The 23,453-nt window shown below is 37.6% G+C and overlaps 1 protein-coding gene across 5 annotated transcripts in view; it reads left to right on the forward strand.

The window, feature by feature from the left end:
• The window catches only part of LOC114460775 (anti-Muellerian hormone type-2 receptor-like), a 37,403-nt gene extending 19,624 nt beyond the window's left edge, over positions 1-17,779 (forward strand). For 4 of the 5 annotated variants that reach the window (XM_028442663.1, XM_028442662.1, XM_028442665.1 and 1 more), the window contains 10 exons: positions 3,454-3,648; positions 4,325-4,474; positions 4,939-5,046; positions 10,579-10,682; positions 10,762-10,983; positions 11,986-12,100; positions 12,169-12,326; positions 13,435-13,591; positions 15,537-15,673; positions 17,565-17,779. In XM_028442663.1, coding sequence (XP_028298464.1) covers positions 3,454-3,648; positions 4,325-4,474; positions 4,939-5,046; positions 10,579-10,682; positions 10,762-10,983; positions 11,986-12,100; positions 12,169-12,326; positions 13,435-13,591; positions 15,537-15,673; positions 17,565-17,678 — 1,460 coding nt within the window. In that variant the 3' untranslated portion in view covers positions 17,679-17,779. The remainder of the gene's footprint in view (positions 1-3,453; positions 3,649-4,324; positions 4,475-4,938; positions 5,047-10,578; positions 10,683-10,761; positions 10,984-11,985; positions 12,101-12,168; positions 12,327-13,434; positions 13,592-15,536; positions 15,674-17,564) is intronic. The other variant, XM_028442664.1, reaches the window with a different exon arrangement.
• Positions 17,780-23,453: the final 5,674 nt, after the last annotated feature.

Below are 23,453 nucleotides of genomic sequence, written 5' to 3' on the forward strand. Positions count from 1 at the left end.
TGTTATTAATTTTCAATTACGTGATTACATTTATAATTGACCACAACCCTAACAATAACTATACCTAACCCCACTGGATCCCTCTAGCTAACCCCAAATATGCTAACATAGCTCCAAAGGTGTCATAATATTTGTATTAATGACAGCCTTCCTGCCCTTATTTATGCTAATGTAAATATGACAGTGGAGGGGCCTATGGTTCACCATGACAGCCTCGCTTCCATCAGTCTGCCCCAGGGCAGCTGAGGCTACAATAGTAGTTTACCACCTCTAAGTGTGGAGTGAAAGAATAAACATTTTATTTCAAATGTTTTTTTGACCTTATAATAAAAATATTGTTTGTCTTGCTATTGTATTGTTAGAACATGTGAAATGGATTAAAGAATAATTCAAACCTTTGAAAACTACTGAATGTTCTAATGAAGGTAAAAATTTCAATATAATTAGAAAGAAAGTCATTTGTAAATTATATTCAAACTTGTTCCATTTTAGGTCAACAACATATATGCAAAAAAATTGAACTCAATGAACTGAAAGGACGATTGGTGTCATCGATGACGTCATTTCAACATGGCGGCACACAGTGTGGCGTTAGACATAGATCTACTAACAAGGACATTTCAAAGGTTTAAGAATATGATCCATTTGACTCCTTAGTTAGCCAAGGCTAAAGCCAAGGTTGTCTCATCTCTTATCACTAGGAAGTGTCTGCAGATAGCCCCCCCACTCCCTCCCCCCAGTCATGTGGAGACAGGGTTAGACTACAATGAACTTGATCAATAAAGTCAAATGTTTCTCTGTTTTTGAACATGTTTTTAAGGTACATAAAGTGAATGCAGTTGAGCACACAAACTATTTACTGTAAACTTTTAGACTCCAGCACTATATGATGTTGAACATGTAAGTTTATAATGGGGTAATACCTCAAATTAAATGTGTGTAGTGAAAAACTTTTTTATTCTGCTACTACATGAAATGTTATCAGTTTTAGTATAAATAGGTATACTTGTAGTACACTTAAATAAACTACTTTATGCTAAGGGTCCCACAGTCTTACTCAAAGAGGTTTGTCAGTGAAGATTAAAACACAGGAAGTGCTTTAAAATGACCTGAAATAATGCTGACTCACTGCTTCTGTGTATATGACTAAGATTCACTATGGCTTGTGTGTTTTTTGTGTTTACATGATCATGGTGTATGAGACCAGTGTTTGGCATATGAGGACAGTCACACACACAGTCAGTGTGAACCAGTACTTTAGTATGTGTGTGTGTGTGTGGGGCCCAGTTATGGTTTATAAGGACAGAGTGAAACATACAAGGTCATACAGTAAAATACACTATGTCACATCACAGTTTTACATGATTTTAAATATTGGCATCACAAAAGCAGTTTTAGGATTACATTTCACCATGTTTTTATTAAGTTCTGTCTTTTCTTATTGAGGAAATACAGTAAATATTGTGAATCTGTACAGTAATGTTGAGATGATTTTTGATGAGTGAGTTTGCAGATCTTAGGAATTTCACCTCATGATTGGCATTTTTGATCATAATTTAAATTTTTCATCTAATAAATTAACTTTTTTATTATGTTTGTTTTCATGAACTGTTATTTCTTCATTTCTTTATTTCTTTATTTATTGATAGGAAGAGGTGTGTTTGCATTGGAGATAATTATTAAAGGCTCATTAATTTTGGAGAAGACTGCAGCATGGAATGAGTTTACATACTGTACATCTTCATATACTGTATAAAGGAACAGATAATTGGTTAGTAGATGAATTGCAGGATGTTATTCTTGATTAAAAAACCAAACCACATATGACCAGTGTTCTATGAAAAAAAGTACTGTTACCAGTTACTTAATTCACAAAGTAACTCAGTTACTATTTTGATTACTTACACCAAAAAGTGATGCGCTACTGGAACAAGTAACTTTTGAGTTACTTAGTAATTGTATTTTTTTTGGGTCATTAGTGTCTGTACAGCTTCACATCAGTGCCTCTGATTAATGAAATGTTATTGTATCCAACTCTACAGTTAATAATCATATACATTAACAGAACTAAACTCTGCTCAGTATTAATCTTTACAAACACCAATCTGACTCAAACACTAAGTATTCTTTCAATACCAGTTTATTTACCTGAGACCAGCAGAAACTGTGAATGTTACAAGGAATTGTGAAATAAATAAAACACAAAACAACCTGAATATTATTAAAAATCAAAGATAAAAAATTAAAGTGGCTTCAGCATCATAAAACAGTTGTGTTTAGCCTTAGAATGTTCCCATACAGCTTTAGTACAAAAAACTAGCAATAATGTTCAACATAAACACAAAAAACCTTCTAAGATAAATAAATGAAAGCAATCTGAATTAACATTCAGAATAAATTTTTACCAACTCTACTTTACAAAAACTGCTATAAAACAACCGTAAATGATGCAGGTGCACATTCTGCTGTTGAAAATGCTTAGAAATAAATACATAAATAAATATGTAAAAACTAATTCACAGCATTTTTTCTACTATGAAGATGTGTTGAAAGGAGATGATTACGAAGCGTGGGAGTTTAACCTTGAATAATGAAAGAGACAATTCCACCACACTTCAGATTCTCACAGGATCAGGGAAGTATGTTCTTCTTTCTTCTCGGTGAGTTTTAACTAATTAGTTAATTAACTAATTATGCATTCATGTGGGAGCATAATGGGTATAATTGCATATTTTTGTATCTTTCTGTTGTCTTTTCGTGCATTTTTTGTAAAATTATAGTTTTTTGTTGACATTGCATTGATTTGTGTATTTTTGTATAAATATTTAGTTTTGTGTATTTTGAGTCATTTTCATATTTTCGTTGTTGTTTGGTGTATTTTTCTGTAATGTATGTTTTTTGGAGTAATTTTGTGTGTTTTTGGAGTCTTTTTGTATATTTGTATGCATTTCTATTGTCATTTTGTGTACTTTTTGTATAAATATTGTTTAGTTTTTAGTTTTATTTGACTCATTTAGCCATATAAAGCAAAACATATAGAAATGGGACATTTTACTGCTGCTAATGTGTAATGTGTTCTGCTCATACCATCTGCAAATTGCAACACCAGAAAAAGATACAAAAAATTAAAACCAATAACTTCTTATAGGAAAGTGGTAGTGTCATTGTGTACACTATTCATAACTATACTACAACACTTAGTTTTAATAAATGAGCTTTAATTACATTTTAGTGATTTTTTTTCATTAAATAAGTACTAAAATATGCAATAACTGTACTATAACATGTTATAGTACAGTTGATGAGTTATTGGTCCGGGAAAGCTGAATCTGTGAATATCTTTCTAACTATACCTAAGTAGGTCAAAGGATGTTTTTATTCATTTTGTTCTTCTTCACATTGTGATTTACTGAAGCTGGTCTTACGTGGGTTTGTTTGTCCTTCTTTTCACAGAATGCATCTTCATCGTATGCACCTGCAGCAGTGCTTCTGCTCCAAAAAGACGCTGTGTGTACTATGACAGCCCCAGGAACCACCAATACACCCAGGCTGGCAGGGTGAGCGGCTCCGTACAGGTGTGTGAGGCTACCAGCTGCTGTGTGGGTTTCTTCTGGATGATGGATGGACAGCAGAAGGTGGACCTCCAGGGTAAGAACCACTACTTAAGTACTGAAAATGATGGTAAAAGTATTAAAGTTGTTCTCTTGAGTAAAAGTAAAAAAAAGTACCAGTACATGCTACGTAATGTATTTAAGTAAAAAAAATAAAACAAATGTCCCTTCATAATAAGACAAGGTTTTTAAATCAGAAAATTCCATATCTTTTAAATTTTTTAAGAACTTATAGAAAACTGGTACATGGAAATAAATTCAATCTGTTACCTTTGAACACCTGGAGAATTTAGGAGTCATAATAAAGACAATTTGTAAAGAAAATGTTTCAAGAAAAAAAAAGACTGCAAATAAACCCAGAGTTTTTGTTGTTTTGTGTCTTTTTATGTTGTGATGTCATCTTCAAAGGTTTTAAAAGTAACAAACTCATTTTTAAAATGTGAGAAGTAGAAATAGATATTTGTATAAAAAAAGTAAAGAGTAAAAGTAAAAAGTCTCCAAAAGAAGAAATACTCAAGTAAAATATAGATACCAGCAGAGGTGATAAGTAACAAAAATACTTTGTTACTGTGCTTAAGTAGTTTTTTCCGGTATCTGTTTATACTTGAATATTTATTTTTGTGGCGACTTTTTACTTTTTAAAAAGCTTGTGCTAGTCAACATGCTAACCAGATGTTGTCTGTTGCTAACCAGATGTTTTTGGACTGTTTCAGCGTGTGACATGCACGAACACTCTTGTCCAGATATGCACTGCAAGCCACAGCCACGCTTCAACAAAATGATCAAGTGTGTTTGTAAGACAGATTTCTGCAACAGCAACATAAGCTGGATCTCTGAGGATGAGGAAGCTGTAGGCTCACCAGGTATACAATGTTTATTTACACAAACCTTTCTGTAATTGTGAGCTACCACTTTAAAAAAACACTCATTAAATACCAAGTTTTCACTTTATTTCTCCTTGTTAATGCAAGTAGTTCATTTCCATTAATTCATTGAGAATGTAATTACATTTTATGGGAAAAAAGAATAAATGTAATTTTATTTGTAATTGGTAAAAATATTGGTCAACATATTCCTAATTAAGTTGTAATAAAGATGTATAATTGAAGATGTAATTGTAATCAAAAAATGTAATTAAACCCAGCCAGACTAAGAACCCAACCTGGGGAACATCCCTGGTGTGTGTGTGTGTGTGTGTGTGTGTGTGTGTGTGTGTGTGTGTGTGTGTGTGTGTGTGTGTGTGTGTGTGTGTGTGTGTGTGTGTGTGTGTGTGTGTGTGTGTGTGTGTGTGTGTGTACATGTACTAATGTGTGTGTTCATTCTACAGATGGAACCATGAGAACCACTATAGCTGTGGTGTCCGTGGTTCTGCTTTTTCTAATGGTGTGTTTTTGGACTGCTGCCAAAAGAGGGAGGAGCTTCTATCAACACACAAGTAAGATTCTACTATACCAAACTCAAGGCTCGGGGGCCAGATCCGGCCCTTTGGAGCCATCCAAGGTAGCCAAAGAAAACATGAATTAATTCACCAAATAATTCAGTTATAGATATCTGAGTCCTTGCAAACATACATTCAGATCATCTGCCACACACAGGAGTTCTCAATCTGAGTTAGGACTTCATTTGGGGTCACTAGACAGTGGGAGGGGGTCCCCAGATGCCTTTAGGAAACTAATAATATTTTCTGTACAATTTCAGCCCATTTTTGCTTATTTTTACCATTTTTCTGCAACTCCACCAAACTTCTAACCTATTTTCATCACTTTTTCTTGCCATATTTTTGCTCCTTTTAATGTATTTTTGCTACATTTCTCCCATTTCTGACACTTCTACATCACATTTTAATGTCTTTTCTACACATTTTCTCCACTTTCCAGACATGTTCAGCACTTAAAAACCCTTTTACACCTAATGTCACATATATTGGCCCATTATTGTCACTTTTAACCTCTTTTCACCAGATTTCATCATTATGGTTTTTTTGCCAATTTAACCACATTCACCATTTGTCATGTCATGTCAACCTTTTTTTTTTTTTTTTTTTTTTTACTGCTTTTTCTGTTTGTTTTGGTCAACTAAATGTTTAACTTTTAACCAATTTCTGTGGTTTTTAAAATCTCATTTCACCATCTTTTCCACCATTTTTGGTCACTTTGAACCATTTTATTAGTGATTAAAGCCAAAAATAATAAATGTTCCTGGATAACAGTGGATATTATTCAGATGAATAAATAAATGTGGTTATCACAGATTCATAGAACAATGGACCATCATTTTACTGACTTTATGGATGGACCCCAAAAATCTCTCCTTTATTCCAATCCAATCCAATCCACTTTATTTATATAGCACATTTAAACAACCAAACGTTTCCAAAGTGCTGAACATGTGACCACAACAATAAAATCAAAACAATGCAAATGAGCTCTGCCACTAAATGAGTATAAAACAATAAATAAAAATAAAACACTTTAAAAGAATAAATATAAATAAAAACACATTAAAAACTATAAATAACATAAAATAAAAGACACAGAGGACCACACAACTTACGCAGTGCTAAAAGCCAGAGAATAAAAGTGAGTTTTGAGACGAGATTTAAAACACTCCACGGTGGGGGCCGTACGGATGTGGAGGGGCAGAGCGTTCCACAGCTTAGGGCCGACAACGGAAAACGCTCTGTCCCCTTTAGTTTTACGGTTCGCCTTCAGAACCACGAGCTGGAGCTGGCCCTCAGACCTCAAAGCGCGCGGGGGTCGGTAAATTTGGATGAGGTCTGTGATATACTGAGGGGCCAGTCCATTCCAAGCTTTAAAAACAAACAATAAAATTTTAAAATCAATTCGAAATTTAACAGGGAGCCAATGCAAAGAAGCAAGGATTGGGGTGATGTGTTCACGCTTTTTGGTCCCTGTTAAAAGCCGTGCCGCTGCGTTCTGGACTAACTGCAAGCGGTAAAGTGCCTTTTGGCTGATGCCCGAGTAAAGTGCTTTGCAGTAGTCCAGACGGCTTGAAATAAAAGCGTGCACGACTTGTTGAAAAAGATTAAATGATAAAAAAGGCTTAACTTTGGCTAAAAGACGAAGATGATAAAAACCCGATTTTAAAACGCCATTGATCTGTTTATCAAATTTAAAATCACTGTCTATGGTGACGCCAAGGCTGGTGACTTTGGGATGCAAATACTTTTGGAGTGATCCCAAGTCTGTGAGGGTACATCCAAATGCCATTATTTCTGTTTTTCCCTCATTCAGTTTTAAAAAATTCTGGGCTAACCAAGCCTTGACGTCACCCAGACAGTGGAGCAGGGGTGTCAGTTGGCTGTGGTCATTCTTTGCAATGGGCAAGTAAATTTGACAGTCATCTGTGTAGAAGTGGTAAGACATGCCATGTTTCTTAAAAATCTCTCCAAGTGGGAGGAGATATATAGCAAAAAGAATGGGACCCAGGATAGATCCCTGGGGGACTCCACAGTGAAGTGGGGCAGAAGATGAAGTGGAGTCCCCCAGCCTGACGGAGAATGACCTCTCCGACAGGTAGGACCTAAACCACTCCAACGCGGTCCCCCTGACACCCACGTGATCTCTTAGGCGATCTAAAAGAATTGTGTGGTCGACTGTGTCAAAAGCAGCCGTCAAGTCTAAAAGCACTAAAATGGCGGAGCCTCCAGAATCAGTCATTAAAAACAGGTCATTAAAAACCTTTAAAAGTGCAGATTCAGTACTGTGCAAAGCTTTGTAGCCTGACTGATATGGGTCTAAAGTGCCATTTTCATCTAAAAAAGGTTGCAACTGTGCAAAAACGCATTTCTATAAAATTTTCGATACCAATGGTAGTTTGGAAATTGGGCGATAATTCGCCAAATTTGCAGGGTCAAGGCCAGGTTTTTTAATCAAAGGCTCAACTACAGCTTTCTTACAAAAAGCTGGCACTATGCCAGTAGCCAAGCTGCTGTTGATGATCTCCCTAACAGAAGAGCCAATGGTGTCCCAAACCTCTTTAAAAAAGCGAGGAGGGACCAGGTCTGTGGGACAGGAGGAGGGTTTAAGTTTTTTAACTATCCCTGTGAGCACAGACAATGACACAGACTCAAACTGACAGAAAACAGCTAAGCATTGGGTGGATACACAACTCCACACTGAAAAGGGAGATATGTTGGCCCTAATAGCAGCAACCTTCTCATTAAAAAAGGAGAGGAATTTTTCACAAGTTCCACTTGTCATCTCCAATGAAGTGGACGGACTCGGATTAAAAACAGAACCAATCGTTTTAAAAAGAACTTGAGGCTTACTGACATTATTCGAGATCAAGTTAGATAAATATTGAGTTTTTTCAGCTTTAACAGCACTTTGATAGTTTCTCCAGCACTCTCTAAGAATCTGGTGTGAGACCTCCAAGTGGTCCTTCTTCCACCTCCGCTCTGCCCTCCGACACTCACGCCGAGCTGTGCGCGTAGTGTCATTGAGCCACGGTTCCTGCTTTGGTTTAGGACATATGGCTCTGAGGGAAGCAACACTGTCCAAGACTTCAGAGCAGGTGAAAGTAAAAGAGTTCATCAATTGCTCGGTGTCCATAGATGCAGCGGAGTTTAGATGATCCAGAAACGATGCAGTAAAAAGAGGAGAAAAAGCAGCGGCCGTGTCGGGCTTAATAACACGACCATGACGCACGCCAGACAGCTTCACCTCCAAGTCCAAAATAAGATCAAACATGACAGGGCTGTGGTCAGAAAACACGGCATCTCCAACAACGACATTGTTCACAGGAAAACCACAAGACAACACAATGTCTAGCGTGTGCCCGTGCACTTGTGTGGGGCCAGTGACATGTTGCGTCAGATTAAAAGCTTCCACCAAGTCCAAAAACTCTCTGGCCATGGGTTTAGAAGGACAACATACATGCACATTAAAATCTCCGACAATTAAAACCCTGTCATAACGCGTGAGCACACAAGCAACAAATTCATAAAAGTCTCTAATAAAATCCTTGTTGTGCTTCGGTGGTCTGTAAATGACAGCGCACAGTACTGGGTCAGCCTGTCGCATCTCAAAACAGCTCAGTTCAAATGAAGAAAAAGACCTCTCAGATACCACTTTGTGATAAAAGCAGTTCTTTAAAACAGTAGCTATACCTCCGCCACGACCAGTGGTTCTCGGTGCGTTGATAACAGTACAGTCTGGAGGTAATAACTCTGAGAAAGCAGTAGACTCACCGCTGTTGATCCAAGTCTCTGTTAAAAACAGTACATCCAAATCGCACGATGTAAAGAAGTCCTGCAGGATGAAAGTTTTATTCGCCACAGACCTCGCGTTCACGAGTGCGCACCTCGTAGAAGCTGTAGTAGACGCCTGAGCTACCCGGCTCAGCGGCCTGAGGTTAGCCGGGGACACACTGTCAGAAACCCGGAAAGAAGAGCGGCGAGGGCGCAGCGCGCAGAGATCCTCCCGTTGTCCGGTAATGGGCACCAACCAAGCGCCAACTGGAGCGAGTGTGCGTCGCGAGACATAGCGGAAAAAACAGTCTCTGTAATCCCGTGGAAGTTCCGAGGACCACACCGCGGTGGGAGAAAGAGCCAACCAGGCTTTCAGCTTCACGAGCCGACCGGATCGGACTCCTCGGCATTTCCGCTTCCTGGGCAGCGGCGCATTCACCCTGAGGAGGTGCGCAGGCAGGTCGGCCAGGTAGAATGAACCTGACTTGTTGTTTGCATCACGAATGGTACACGATTGCACCGTTTCTTTTATCTTTAGCAATTCTTGACAATTATACACCAGCAGTGAGTCGATGGTCCTTGTAACAGATGTTAAAATCAGCATAAAACAAATAAAACTGAGCAGAGCCAAGCGGCACACCAGACACACCGGCGCCCTTATAGATGGTCCTGTCTCCACATGACTGTTCATGAATGAGTATATATTTATATATATATATATACAGTATATACATATATATATATATACAGTATATATATATATATATATACAGTATATACATATATATATACAGTATATATGTATATATATATATACATATATATGTAACACGGGTGTAAAACCCTTTAATATTAATTAATTTATTAATTTCCTTTCCTTTATATAAAATACTACCTATTTACGTATTACGTCATTACGTCACGTCATTACGTCACGCCGCTACGTCACACCGTCACAGGAGAGCGCGTCCAACTCACTGTATAAACACAGCTGTGGCTGAATGCCGGTAGGAGTGAGAGGGTCATGTGACGGAGATGTTTGCTGCAGGTACGTTGTGGTGTTGTTTATTTAGTGAACATCTTAAAACTAAAGGCAGTAAATGTCCAACTATAGGAGCCGAATACCGGAGCCATTGATTGTCCGAAACGGAGCCATTTACAGACTTAACCACAGAATTGGCCAGTTGATGGTGAGCTAGAGCTTAGTCTGGGCACTAAGCTGAAGATTCTGCCTGGACCGAACAAACTGACCCTCCACTGCTCTGGTGGGGCTGGTTGGAGGCTCCTTTGTGCAGCCGCTCTTCTTCTCGTTTTTTCCCCCTTCACAACACAGTAAAGGGCCACAAACCTCATACATTCCCCTCCGATACTTGGACTTTATCCTTCTATGGACTTGGAACTCTGGTTGGGCCTTGATGGACTATTGTATGGCACAATTATTGAATGCCCACTGACCCCAAGAAACTGTATATATGGTATTTTCCTATGTATGGCCTTGTGTATTATGTCTATTGTTGTAAATGTCTTAATGTTGGTTTATTCAATTTAAATATCACAATATAAGGTATCACCAAAAATCAGAACTGTGTTCAGTGTATTTACTCTCCGCTCCTTGAGTTAAATCTAGGCTTCTGACTCTAGCCCAAATAATAATAATAATTGCATCGCTATCTGTTTGTACAAACCTTGTACCTAAATGTAAGATAGCGTACGTACATGTTACATAAATATCTTATGATATTGTTGTTATTTTAGGGGAGAATCCTTCATCTTCCTGTGATGTCAGCGTTAACCCTCAGTGCTCCTGTCAGGAAGCAAACCAGTCTATCATTGACCACTCCCTCATTGAGCTCCAACAGGTACATCTCTCCTCAGGTATCACATGCTTTAGACACACCCCCAGCTTTAACCTTTGACCTCTGTGCTGATGTCCTCCAGGTTGTCGGTAGAGGTCGTTTTGCCACAGTTTTCCAGGGTAAATACAAAGGTTCTGCTGTTGCTGTGAAGTGTTTTCCTGGAGGGCAGGAGGAAAAGTTCAGAGCAGAGAAGGAGGTTTATGAACTTCCTCTGATGAAGAACGCTGGAATTGTCCTCTTCCTCGGCTCTGGGACCAAACCACACGATACCAGCTTCTTCATCGTGATGCAGTTCGCTGAACATGTGAGTGTGAAGTCTACTGAGAACATGGTTAGAGCCAGAGGTGATGTATGGATTACTGCCTTAGCCACGTCCACAGCACACACACACACACTATCATCATATTGTTTTCATTGTAAAAAAAATCACAGCAGGATATTTTCAACTTGTTCACAGTTATTTTAGTGAACACAACCGATATAAACTCATGATCAAACTGAATAAATAAATAAATGAATAACAAGCAAAAACAGACAAAACAAAGCCACAATGCTTTTTAATTAATATTAAATAATGTGTGCGACTCAGAGTGGAGCGTTTTTGTGCCCCCCAAAGTTTTCTTAATTCATTTAATACGTCTGGTGCTGACTCTGGTCTCTGGTGCACCTCGTCCTCCAGCAGTGCCTGATAAACAACTGTGCCTTTACACATTGTGTGTGCGTTTCTTTTCATGACAGCTACAGCTGTAGCTGTTATGATTATGATTTTAATTGTAATTAAAATCATGAGATGTAATTACAATTATTATTATTAATATAAAGCTGTATTTGTAGGTGTGCACACGTCACCCTGGGGTCAGTATCATTGATTCCTCCTTCAGCTCATTCCACCTAGAATGTTCTATAGACTTTATATAACATACTGTACACATTTCTTGCTTTCAGAGGTGATTTATTGGATGCTCTGACACATTGGATGTGTTGACACAAGCAAAAAAAAGGTTAAATTTAATCAAAGTAACAGTACTTTTACTTAAGTAGATTTTTTTCTGTATCTTTCCACCTCTGCTCAGCACACTGTCACTATCACATTAAAGCTGATATCCACAAGAACTCAAATAAACTCCCTGTCAGATATGAAAACACCTTTAGGGGGAATAATTAAATTAATAGAAACAAATTGGACTCCAGCAGAAAGAAAAGGACCTTTTCTCATGCAGGACAAAAGGGGAGGAGCTTGAGCACCACTAAGGGTGTATCTGTCTACCTGATTTTATCTAATAATCACCATTTCTTTGTGTTTCAGGGTTCTCTTCACTCCTTCCTGAGCCAACACTCTATCAGCTGGACATCAGCGTTCAACATGTGTCTGTCCTTATCTCAGGGGCTTTCCTATCTGCACTCTGACCTCCAACACAACGGTCTGTGTGTGTGTGTGTGTGTGTGTGTGTGTGTGTGTGTGTGTGTGTTGATGTTTTCTGTGTTCCAGGTGTTCACAAACCATCCGTGGCCCACAGAGACCTGAGCAGCTCCAACGTTCTGCTCAGAGCAGACTTCTCCTGCGTCCTGTGTGACTTTGAAGGCTCCGCTGTTCTGCGTTCCTGTGTAGGACGTCAATGGGGGCGGAGCCACACCCAAAACTTCCAGGTGCCACACCCTGATATACGCATGTAAAAACCTACTGTTGTTCAACTCCTCACTGGAGCACTGTGACATATGCAGGGAGCTTTGGAGCATCCATTCAACCGCACGAGAAAATAAAAATAAAATGTGCTCATTTTTTCCGATGCTGCGTGATTGCAGTCATTTTGAATGTTAAATTTGTGAAAAAATGTCTAAATTCTTACAAAACCTAACATTTTTCTCAAATTATTGCATAGAAGTTCTCTTAATTTTATAGAAATGTTAAAGTTTAGACTGTAGGAACTGATATCTGTCACATATTGCTTGAATATTGCCAGTTTCTTACATATTTAGTATTTTATGTATATACAAACTAGGACACAATAATGTTGAAATTACATATTTTCCTGCATAAAATTCACGGCCCACGTGAGTTCAGTGTCACTTCACCATTTACGTTGTGAAGAAGAGTTGCACAACCAAAGAAGAACCAACCTAAAGTCTCAAAGGTTTGGGACCATTTCACTAAAAACTCCTACTAGAAGAAATTACTTCATACGTATATATATATATATATTGTACAGTTACTGTGTTTTATGGCACTTCAATTTAAATATTTGTATTTTATGCACATTATATTAACAATTGTGGGGACATATTAATATAAGATTATTATTATTCCATCTGCTCTTTTCTGATCATGAAAATGTATAAAACAATTTGTGTGTTTTGGGAGTTACCTTGTTTATTATGTTGGGTTTTATATTCCTTCCATATTTTTGAAATTAAATTTTTGGGGACTTGTTCACACAAAATTAGACCCACATGTGGCTCCCGAGTTGCCAGTTGCCTATGTCTGGCCTAAGGCTTCAGTCTCAGGTTTCTGTGTGTGTGTGTGTGTGTGTGTGTGTGTGTGTGTTAGTTACTTTGACATGAAAGTAATTGTTTGTATTATATTCATATGTAATTACGTTTGATTGCTTTGTGTAAATTACATGAATTCCATGTCACTGTATGAGTTGTGCTTCAAAATAGAGTTTTTCTTCCACAGTAGAAGGCCTGTGGATGAAGGCTAGACATATATCACATAGATAGAGTGTAAAGGCACTAACGTGTGTGTGGTGGTCTCCAGGGTGGCCCTGAGGTGGGCACACTGTGCTACATGTCCCCTGAGCTCCTGGAGAGAGCAGTGAACTTGACCAGCAGCTCCTTCATGTTGCAGGGCGACGTCTACGCCCTGGCTCTGATCCTGTGGGAGGTCTGGATGCGCTGCTCACATCTGTTTCAAGGTCAGGTATTCTAAAGCACTGGTTCTCAAACTGTTTAGGCCGTGATCCCCAAAATAAAGGTTATAGAGAGAATGGTCCCTCCAAAATAAAGGTCCCAGAGAGTGGGGACCCTCCAAAATAAAGGTCCCAGAGAGTGGGGACCCTCCAAAATAAAGGTCCCAGAGAGTGGGGACCCTCCAAAATAAAGGTCCCAGAGAGTGGGGACCCTCCAAAATAAAGGTCCCAGAGAGCGGGCTCCCTCCAAAATAAAGGTCCCAGAGAGTGGGGACCCTCCAAAATAAAGGTCCCAGAGAGCGGGCTCCCTCCAAAATAAAGGTTCCATAGAGCAGGGACCCTCCAAAATTAAAGGTCCCAGAGAGTGGGGACCCTCCAAAATAAAGGTCCCATAGAGCGGGGACCCTCCAAAATAAAGGTTCCATACAGCAGGGACCCCCCAAAATAAAGGTCCCATAGAGCAGGGACCCCCACTGTAGCTGAAGGTGGTTGAACACAGACATGAACATTGAAGAACAGTCATGTGGAGACAGGACCATCTATAAGGGGGAATAAAGGAGAGATTTTTGGGGTCCATCCATAAAGTCAGTAAAATGATGGTCCATTGTTCTATGAATCTGTGATAACCACATTTATTTATTCATCTGAATAATATCCACTGTTATCCAGGAACATTTATTATTATTATTGTTATTATTATTATTATTATTATTATTATTATAGTCATCTTAAAGATGGAAATCATGGTTTTAATCACTAATAAAATGGTTCAAAGTGACCAAAAATGGTGGAAAATGTGATGAAATGAGATTTTAAAAACCACAGAAATTGGTTAAAAGTTGTAAATTAGAGTGGATAAAAACAGACAGAAAAAGTGGTAAAATGGGTTCAAAGTATCAATATTGAAACAATTTAAACTGGTAAATAATGGACATGACAAATGTTGTTAAATTGGCAAAAATAATCATGAAATCTGGTGAAAAGAGGTTAAAAGTGACAATAATGGGTCGACATATGTGACATTATGTGTAAAAGTGGTGTAAAGGGTTTATAAGTGTGCGGAAAATGTGCAGAAAAACATTAAAATGTGATGTAGAAGTGTCAGAAATGGGAGTATTGTATCAAAAATACATTAAAAGGAGCAAAAATATGGCAACAAAAATACTAATATATACAAATGATGGAAAAATACACAGAACAAAATCGAAAAAAATTCACATAAATACATAAAAAAAACTGCAAAGAACTACAACATTGCAGGAAAATACAGTAATACAAAAACACACAAATGAACAGAAACAACAAGAAAATGAGTCAAAAATATACAAAATTACAAAAACCGACAACAGAAGTACACAAAAAGACGAGTAAAACACTGAAAATGACTCCACAAACCCACAATACTGACAAACAAGCAAAAAAAACAACAGAAATACACTATATGACTCCAAAAAACATTCATTTTGACAGGAAAAATACACAAAAGGACAAGAGAAATGCACAAAATTCCTCATAATGAGCAAGACAACAACAAACATACACAGAATAAGAGAAAAACACACAAAAAATACACAAATGACTCATAAAACATAAAATGACAACAACGACAGACACATTATTACAGAATAGCAAAGAAAATTACACAAAATGACTGGGAAATACAGAAAACATCAACATAAATACAGAGTGTGACCCCAAAAACACACAAAATGAGGTCAAACTGGTGACACAACCAAACCACAGACACACCCCTTTTATCTCCCTGTATTAATGCTCAGATTGGTCATTATTCTAATGCTGACATGAATGTTCATAATGTGGCCCTCAGATCAAACTAACACATTTTTATGGTTCCCTCTGTGACAGAAGTTGCCCCCCTCCATGATAGTGAATATTGGGATAGAAAGTAAATGTTAACGATGATATAATATTAATTACATTATTTCTACAGATGCTGATGTTCCACAACATCTGCTTCCTTTTGAGTTGGAGTTGGGACCAAATCCTTCATGGGAACATTTGATTCATCACGTTTGTTTCATGAACCAGAGACCCTCCATACCCCCACCCTGGGACGTGCTGCCTGAGGTAACCCCCACAGGGCCCTGGGCACCCTGGTGGCCTCGGTGCAATTCAGTTCATTATAATTGTAATTGTTTGTTTTTTTTCTGAGATGAGGCTATCTAAGGCATAACAATGTTTTATGGGGTCATTTATTTCAGGCTCAGTATTTGTGATTAATTTCATTTGAACTTTAGTAATTGAGAACATATTTGTAATTTAATTGCAGGGGAAAAACAATAATGGTAATTTTAATTGTAATTGTAATTGAAAAAAATGCAGGTCACCGTAATCATAATTGAGTTGTAATTGAACATGGAGGAGCTTTACTTGCGGTGTCCCCCAGGGGTCGATTCTAGGAGCAAAACTGTTTCTGTTGTACATAAATGACTTGATTGATTTATCAACTAAGTTAAACTTTATATTATTTACTCACTACCACAGCATAATTATACAAGCTTTACAGAATGGTTCACTAAACATATTGAAACCAAAATGGTGTTATTTAGTAATTATAATAATGATGTACAAATTCAAATAAAAACTGATCATGTCTAAATTGAAAGAGTGATGTGGTTTTGAGTGATGTGGGAGGTAGAGGGGTGGGGTTTGAGTTCTGGACTAACTGGAGTTTATGGAGAGATTTACTGGGGAGATCAAAGACAAGCAATGACAGTAATCATGACAGGAAGTGACGAGACTGTGGACAAGGATAGCAGTAGTGTGAGGGGTGGGGGAGGGGCTGAGGTCATTATTGTTACGGAGGTGGAAATATGCTGACCGGGTGATATTATTGATGTGGGATTTGACAATTAGAGTGCTGTCGAGGACGACACCCAGACTCTTAACCTGTGTGGGGGGGGGGATGGAGAAACTGGACTGGAACTGTTCATAAAGGTTATTATGGGATAGGTGAGAGTGAAGTTGGATGGCAACTGAGAATTTTACTGATGAAGGGGAGATTTGAGTTGGGACGGAAGTTATTGAGAATGGAAGTATCAGCAGCAGGTCTTCTCAGGATTGGCGTTATTGCAGAGGTTTAAAAAGATGAGGGAACAGTTACAGTGATGATGATGATGATGATGATGATGATGACGATGGGAATCGGAGAGGGGGGGAGGCTTTGACCAGGAATGTGGGGAGAGGGTCCAACTGACAGGAGGATGGTTTGGACTGATGGATGAGGAAGTGTATTAATTGTGTATTTTTGTTGTTCTTTTATGTATTTTTCTTCTCCATTGTGCATTTTTTTTTTCCCTTTTGTGTAGGTTTTGTTGTCCTATTATGTATTTGTATTTTGGTTTTTTTATGTTTCTCTGTTAATTTATGTTTTTGTAGGATATTAGACCCTCTTTGGTGGTTTTTAAAAGCCCTTTGTGCAGTCACTACTGTAGATTCTACGCAGCTTTCATCCTGAGTTACCATGACTACCTGTCAACATTGAGCTGTTCTACAAAGCTGTATTTAAGACAATTTTATGAAAGAATTCCTTAACGGAAGTTCAAACAAATCTGACGTTGCTCATCCTTGAACCAAGCAGCAGCCATGTTGAAAGTTTCAGCTCAGTCTGAGCCTGATTTATAGAGATATTTGAGGAGCACACACACACACACACACACACCTCTTTTTGCACATACACTTTGCACTAATATATGTATATAATTATTCTGCATCCCTCCTGACCTGACCTGGTTTTCATCCTTTTTATTATTCATTTTGTTCAAATGCATCCCTGATGTAATGTTGAATGACAATAAAGGAAATAAATCTATCTAATGTGTTTTGTAAAAACATGAATGTGAATTGTTCAATAAAACTAAAGTAAACATGGATAATTGAAGACGTAATTGTAATTGAAACATGTAACTGAGTCAGGCCTGGTTGAGTCCCACTAACCTAACATCTGATTGGTTCTCAGGGATGTGAAATGAAGAGAATTCTCACTGACTGCTGGGACTCTGATGCTGACGCCAGACTAACGGCTTCCTGTGTGGTCAACTGTCTGATGTCTCTACAGTCATCAAACACATGACGTGTCTGTGTATCGTTTCCTTCTGTTCAAACTACATGTAATTAATTACAGACTCTGTAATTAATTACATGTAAATTCATCTCATAACAATATTTGACACGAGAAGCAACATTTTCCATTTAAAAAGTATGTTGTTTTATGACTCAATTAATGAAAAAATAAATGATCTTAAACTAAATAATGTTTATTATTTTCATCATTGGGTACGGACATAATGTGAATAAAGAATATTATTGCTTACAGAGCACTAACCTACATTTAACTAAGATATATTCATGCAAAACAACTAACTGTAAACAGGGCTCTTATTTTGACGTTAACGGGAAGTTTAGTCAGTAGCAGAATAGAGGGTCTGTATTTAGTCATTTTGTGTATTTCTGTTGTCCTTTTGTTACTTCTCCATGAATCTCTTTATTTTTATGTGTGTCTTTTGAGTTATTTTGTGTATTTGTCTGTCCTTGTGTATTTTTATGGTCCTTTAATGTATTTTCTGAGTTATTTTGTGTATTTTTTGTCTTTGTATATTTTTGTTATGTTGTGTGCTTTTGGGCTGTGTTTGAATTGTCATACTACGTATAGACCTACTATTCATATACTAAGAATAAAAGAGTAAACCATGGACAGGTTTATAGATGAGGCCAGCATGTTTAATATTTCTAAAGTTGTTAAAACTCAAAAGATGATAATTCTCTAAAGCTAGACAAAGGTGAAGAAAACTTTGATGGTTGGTTTATTTTACTGTTCCACAGGTTTTGTTTTTACAGTCAAACAGTATCAATATGAGAAAGGATCATACAATGAAGGAATTTAGCTGCAGTACTGTTAATAAACTGTACGATTTGATTAGTTTTTTATAGTTACATTTGAAAGTGTTAACAACCTTTTTTATGTTTTTTTTGAAGGTAATATTCTAGTGAATATGATTCCCAAACACTTCTCCATCTATATAAACTGTGAGATTGTTTTATTGTAAATATCATACTCATATAGACAGTTGTCTTTAAGCCTGTGCTGGACCTTAGATAAAAACCTTCAAAGGTTTAAGAATATGATCCATTTGACTCCTTAGTTAGCCAAGGCTAAAGCCAAGGTTGTCTCATCTTTTATCACTAGGAAGTGTCTGCAGATAACCCCCCCACTCCCTCCCCCCCTCCTTTCCAACATTCCCACAGACATGAAAATTGAAGAACAGTCATGTGGAGACAGGACCATCTATAAGGTGTGTGTGTGTGTGTGTGTGTGTGTGTGTGTTACGGCTGGTGCCTCATGGCCTCTCAGCCCTTCCTCCCTCTCTCCTGACACACCTGATTCACATCAGTCATCAGGTGAGGGTTCTAACCCTAAGTGGCTGAGAGGACCAGAATGAAAGAGGTACAACATCAGATATCTGAGGGCCACAATATCAACATTGATGTCAGCATTTAAAATAATGACCAATCTGAGCATTAACACGAATAAGGACAAAGAGTTATTGTGTTTCAGTTGTATTTGCCTGTCATTTTGTGTGTTTTTGGAATTATTTTGTGTTTTTTTTTTTTGTCATTTTCTGAATAATTTGTCATTTTATGTGTTTTGGTAGTTATTACGTGTGTTTTGGGAGTCATTTTGTGTTTTGTTACTATTTTCTATCTATGTTTTATGTACCTTTTTTGTCATTTTGTGTATTGCCTGTCTGCAGTGAGATATATTTTTTATCGATGACAACAATCTTTAACCGATAGAATCACCTACACCTCTGCTGTGGAGCTCAGGGATCATCCTTAGTACACCACTAGTCACCCCACTTAGTCTGAAAGCCTATAGCACTTTATTTTTTCATTCTGTCTGACAAGTTTTGCTTGTTTAAGTAAATTCAAGTCAAACGCTGCCTAATTCTCACTCTGCTGAGGGATTCTCTTTGTCTGCTTTCAAAGGGTTGCAGCTCCCCTTTTATCTTCATTTTGAAAGGTTTAACAATGCTTTGTTTGTTTGAACCAAAAGCTTTACCCGTTTTAATGCTGTTCACACACAGAACTCCAACTTTTACCTTGCCTTTCAAAACAAGAGCCCAGTGTCCCTCTATTAAGCAACTGCGGAAAATGAAAGGAAACTACGGAATTCCCTTCCTGGAATGGAGAGGATTGTAAAAGAAAATTAAATATGTCAACTATATATTTTGGGAAAAATCTCACATGTTGAGACAATATTTCTTACTTTGGTGTAGTTGGCCTTATGTCCAGCAAGTGTAGCTAAAACTGATGCGCTACGTAGTGATTTCAGCGTATGTTTTCAGTGCATTTCTACAGCATAGAATAATGAAATGACTAACATTAGTTAACTATTGCTCTGATTAGTTGGAAAATAAATGCTGTCATTACACAGGATGTTTAGCTATAGCATATCCACAATAGTTTTAATTTCTTAACCAAAAAAAACACAGATTTTTTAATTGCAGAAACACTAATAGGTAATATCTAAAAAACCTTAATCTAAGTGGCTGAAAAGTGAAATGCTGAAGATTAATAAGTTGAAAATAGTGGAGGTTATTATTAATCAGCTGTAGTGGAGAACTGGAGGAATGAACAAACTATGGCTGACATTTCCGTTACATTCTGTCTGATTACTTACACAATAAGAGGTCCAGGTATTTTCATCATATTGAGTCTGCAGACTGCAGTAGCGTTTCCCCTAAATGTGTTTCTAACTGGGAGGTGTTAAATAGCTAGGGGAGCCTAGACAAACATATAAAGACATTAACGTGTAGACAGTAACAAGTCTTCCAGTTAAAGCAACAGGTAACCATTACATTAATGTACTTTAGATGATTGACTATAATGAAACACTCCTCAGCGTTACTTCTGACAGCAAATTCAGATTTAATTTTAGACACTCTGTTGACTAAAACGCATCTTTGTTTTATTCAAAACATAGTCATCAGGACTATTTCAGGTAAAGTCTAGTTGTAGTTGACTAATTACTATTGATCACCCTGATATGGGACGGTAATAATGTTTGTAAATACAGATTTGATGTGATCAATGATCAATGTAAGACCACATGTGAAGTCCATAACCGCTATCATCTTACTTTATATTGGATCACTTACCGGCTTGTCCCGTCTCCCATGTAACAAAAGTAGCTTTGATTGGACACCTTCCAAAGGGTTAGGGTATTTTGTATTGGAATTCATGAAATTTTAGTTTATTTTGATATAGTCCCGCACACATGTATTGTTTAACACGTCTCACTATTGTCACTTAAAAAATGTTTGTCAATGAAACCTATTTTTATTCAACAAAATTTACACTCTACTACTTCCTGAAACTCTGCACGACTGTGCAGAGAGCTGTTAGCTTGTTAATGGTGGCATTTATTTTGAAAATCATTCAGATAATTTCCATATTTAGTAGTTAATTAAATTTGAGTTGTAAAAGTGATACGGCAATATATTCATTATATCCGTCACCATGGTAACGTGGCTCAATAGCATGATGTGGTCCATAAACAAGAATACAAACAAAGAACATCTATTTTTGTGAAAGGAAAATAAAGGTTTTTGTATTTACACCTTTCATATAAAATGATAGCAGAATTATACAGTTCTGGTCACTTATTTGGTGAGAAAAATAACCATTTGCCTTCTTTTACAGGTAGGACTGCCATTTATCAATCAATGTGAATAAAATTGAGATGGAGAACCAGTAAAAAAATGCAACTTAAATAAAAAAGACAGATCTACTAATATTGGAAACAAGGAATTGATGCATAGATGCTCAAATATGGCTAAAATCAAAGTAAACAAAGAAGAAAATCTACACATTGTTGTTCGTTGTCTCACCCGTCATCGGTCATAATCTAATGGCTCCTCTGTTTTACGCAGAGTAACATCCATCCTTCAAAGCTTGACCTTGTGACCCACATCCTGAATGGTGAACCCTTCAGTAGCTCCATTTTCTCCTTTAATCAAGGCCACGTTTCACCTTGTCACTGGGAGAACGTTTTATCCTCTCTGTTGACTCAGGACACACTCAAGAAAAGAACACCCAGATCCCACCGTGTGACCTTTGACCCCCGAGACACGCCCGCGAGTTTGGAGCATCATAAGTTGGTGGTTACACTGAGTCTGAGTCGGATTAAAAGTGGCCGCCAAAAACTGTTCTTCCCCTAGTTTATTATGCACATGAACTTTTCACCTTTGAACCCTGCTCTTTTTTTTATTTTTACCTCATCTTTATTCATTAAGGTTGAAGAGTTTACCCTCTACAGATCTTCAAAGTGCTGTGAAGCAAATTTGGAATGAGTCATAACATGAAAGCTTCCCTCCACAAAAAATTCCTTTGAAAACCAAAGCCAAGAGCTTCAAACATGTGTTTTTTCTCTTTGTCATTTAGAGTCCACCAGGTTGGCTTAGCGTGCATTCTAACAGCTGAAAAGCAATGGTATCTTAGGGTGTACTCACACTGGCAACCAGGGCCGTTCCTAACCAGCTCTGTGCATGTGTGAAACCATGGGGGGCCATTGTCTGGTCTGTGTAGGTGTGAACTGCACCACAGGGGGGTTAACGGCCCGATGGTCCTGCTAGAAGAGGTGGTCCAAACAGTGTGCTAGACTGGCACGGTTGGCCGCGCATGTGCACGCACAACTCGACTCGATGTGATGACGTTGGTACCGCGCGACGCTTTACGGCACATAAACATCCACATTCCACAATGATAGCGGTGTCAGAAGTTCTCGTTAGCTGATATATATGAACAACACCACAGAGAACTCATGGAGGAAGAGGACAACATGACCGTCAGGACTTCTCTTTGTTCAGCCGACAGTGGGACAGTAACGGAGTGTAGCAGCTCATCATCAGGTCTATCCGAGTATTTCCGAGGGTATAAATATACATATAAACACATATTACTGGTATATTAACCCATAGAAACCAGAAAATATAGAAATGGGACATTTTACTGCTGCTAATGTGTAACATATTACTAGTTTTTTGTGGACAGGACACATGTGGTTGGCTATTATATAACCCAGAAAATATGGAAATGGGACATTTTACTGCTGCTAATGTATAAATAATATAAATATATATATATATATATATATGGTGGTTCAGTGTTCTGGGACACATACTCACTAACTCTGTAGAATGAAAACAAACACAGTGTCTTGAGGAGCAAAGTGTAGTGTATTAATTTATTCATCTAAATGTAACCAAAAACAGAACATCACAAATACAGCCCAAATAAATGAAATGTCTGAAAGAAAGGTCATAATTTTACAAACAAAAATCAATAAGCCAGAAAATAAAGTGCAACCTTTTGCAAAATGTAACATGAACCTTAAAAACAAAACATTTAAACATTGGAAGTACAAGGATGGGAATATTATGACAGCAGAACCTGGAACAAGACTGTAAACTATTTATTTATTTTTAATCTTATTTTATTTCTCTTCTTAGGTCGTGTCGTGTTAGTGAACATGTGATAATACCAATTATCAGTATGTGGAGTTCCTGTTTGTCCTGCACAACTATAATGAATTGATCAGAAATCTACACGTGTCCTGTTCTCAAAATACCAGTAATATGTTACACATTTCAGCCGTAAAATGTCCCATTTCTATATTTTTTGGTTTATATGGGTTAATATACCAGTAATGTGTTTATATGCATGTTTATACCCTCAACATTACCATGGAATTTTGTGTTTTACTCAAACCCCTCATCATCACGTCTCTGCAGAAGAAGACCCTCCGCTGCACCTCAGCACTTTAACAACTCACTAATTTCATAATTTA

This window comes from Gouania willdenowi, unplaced genomic scaffold (assembly GCF_900634775.1).
Source record: "Gouania willdenowi unplaced genomic scaffold, fGouWil2.1 scaffold_63_arrow_ctg1, whole genome shotgun sequence".
In the NCBI taxonomy this organism is placed as follows: domain Eukaryota; kingdom Metazoa; phylum Chordata; class Actinopteri; order Blenniiformes; family Gobiesocidae; genus Gouania; species Gouania willdenowi.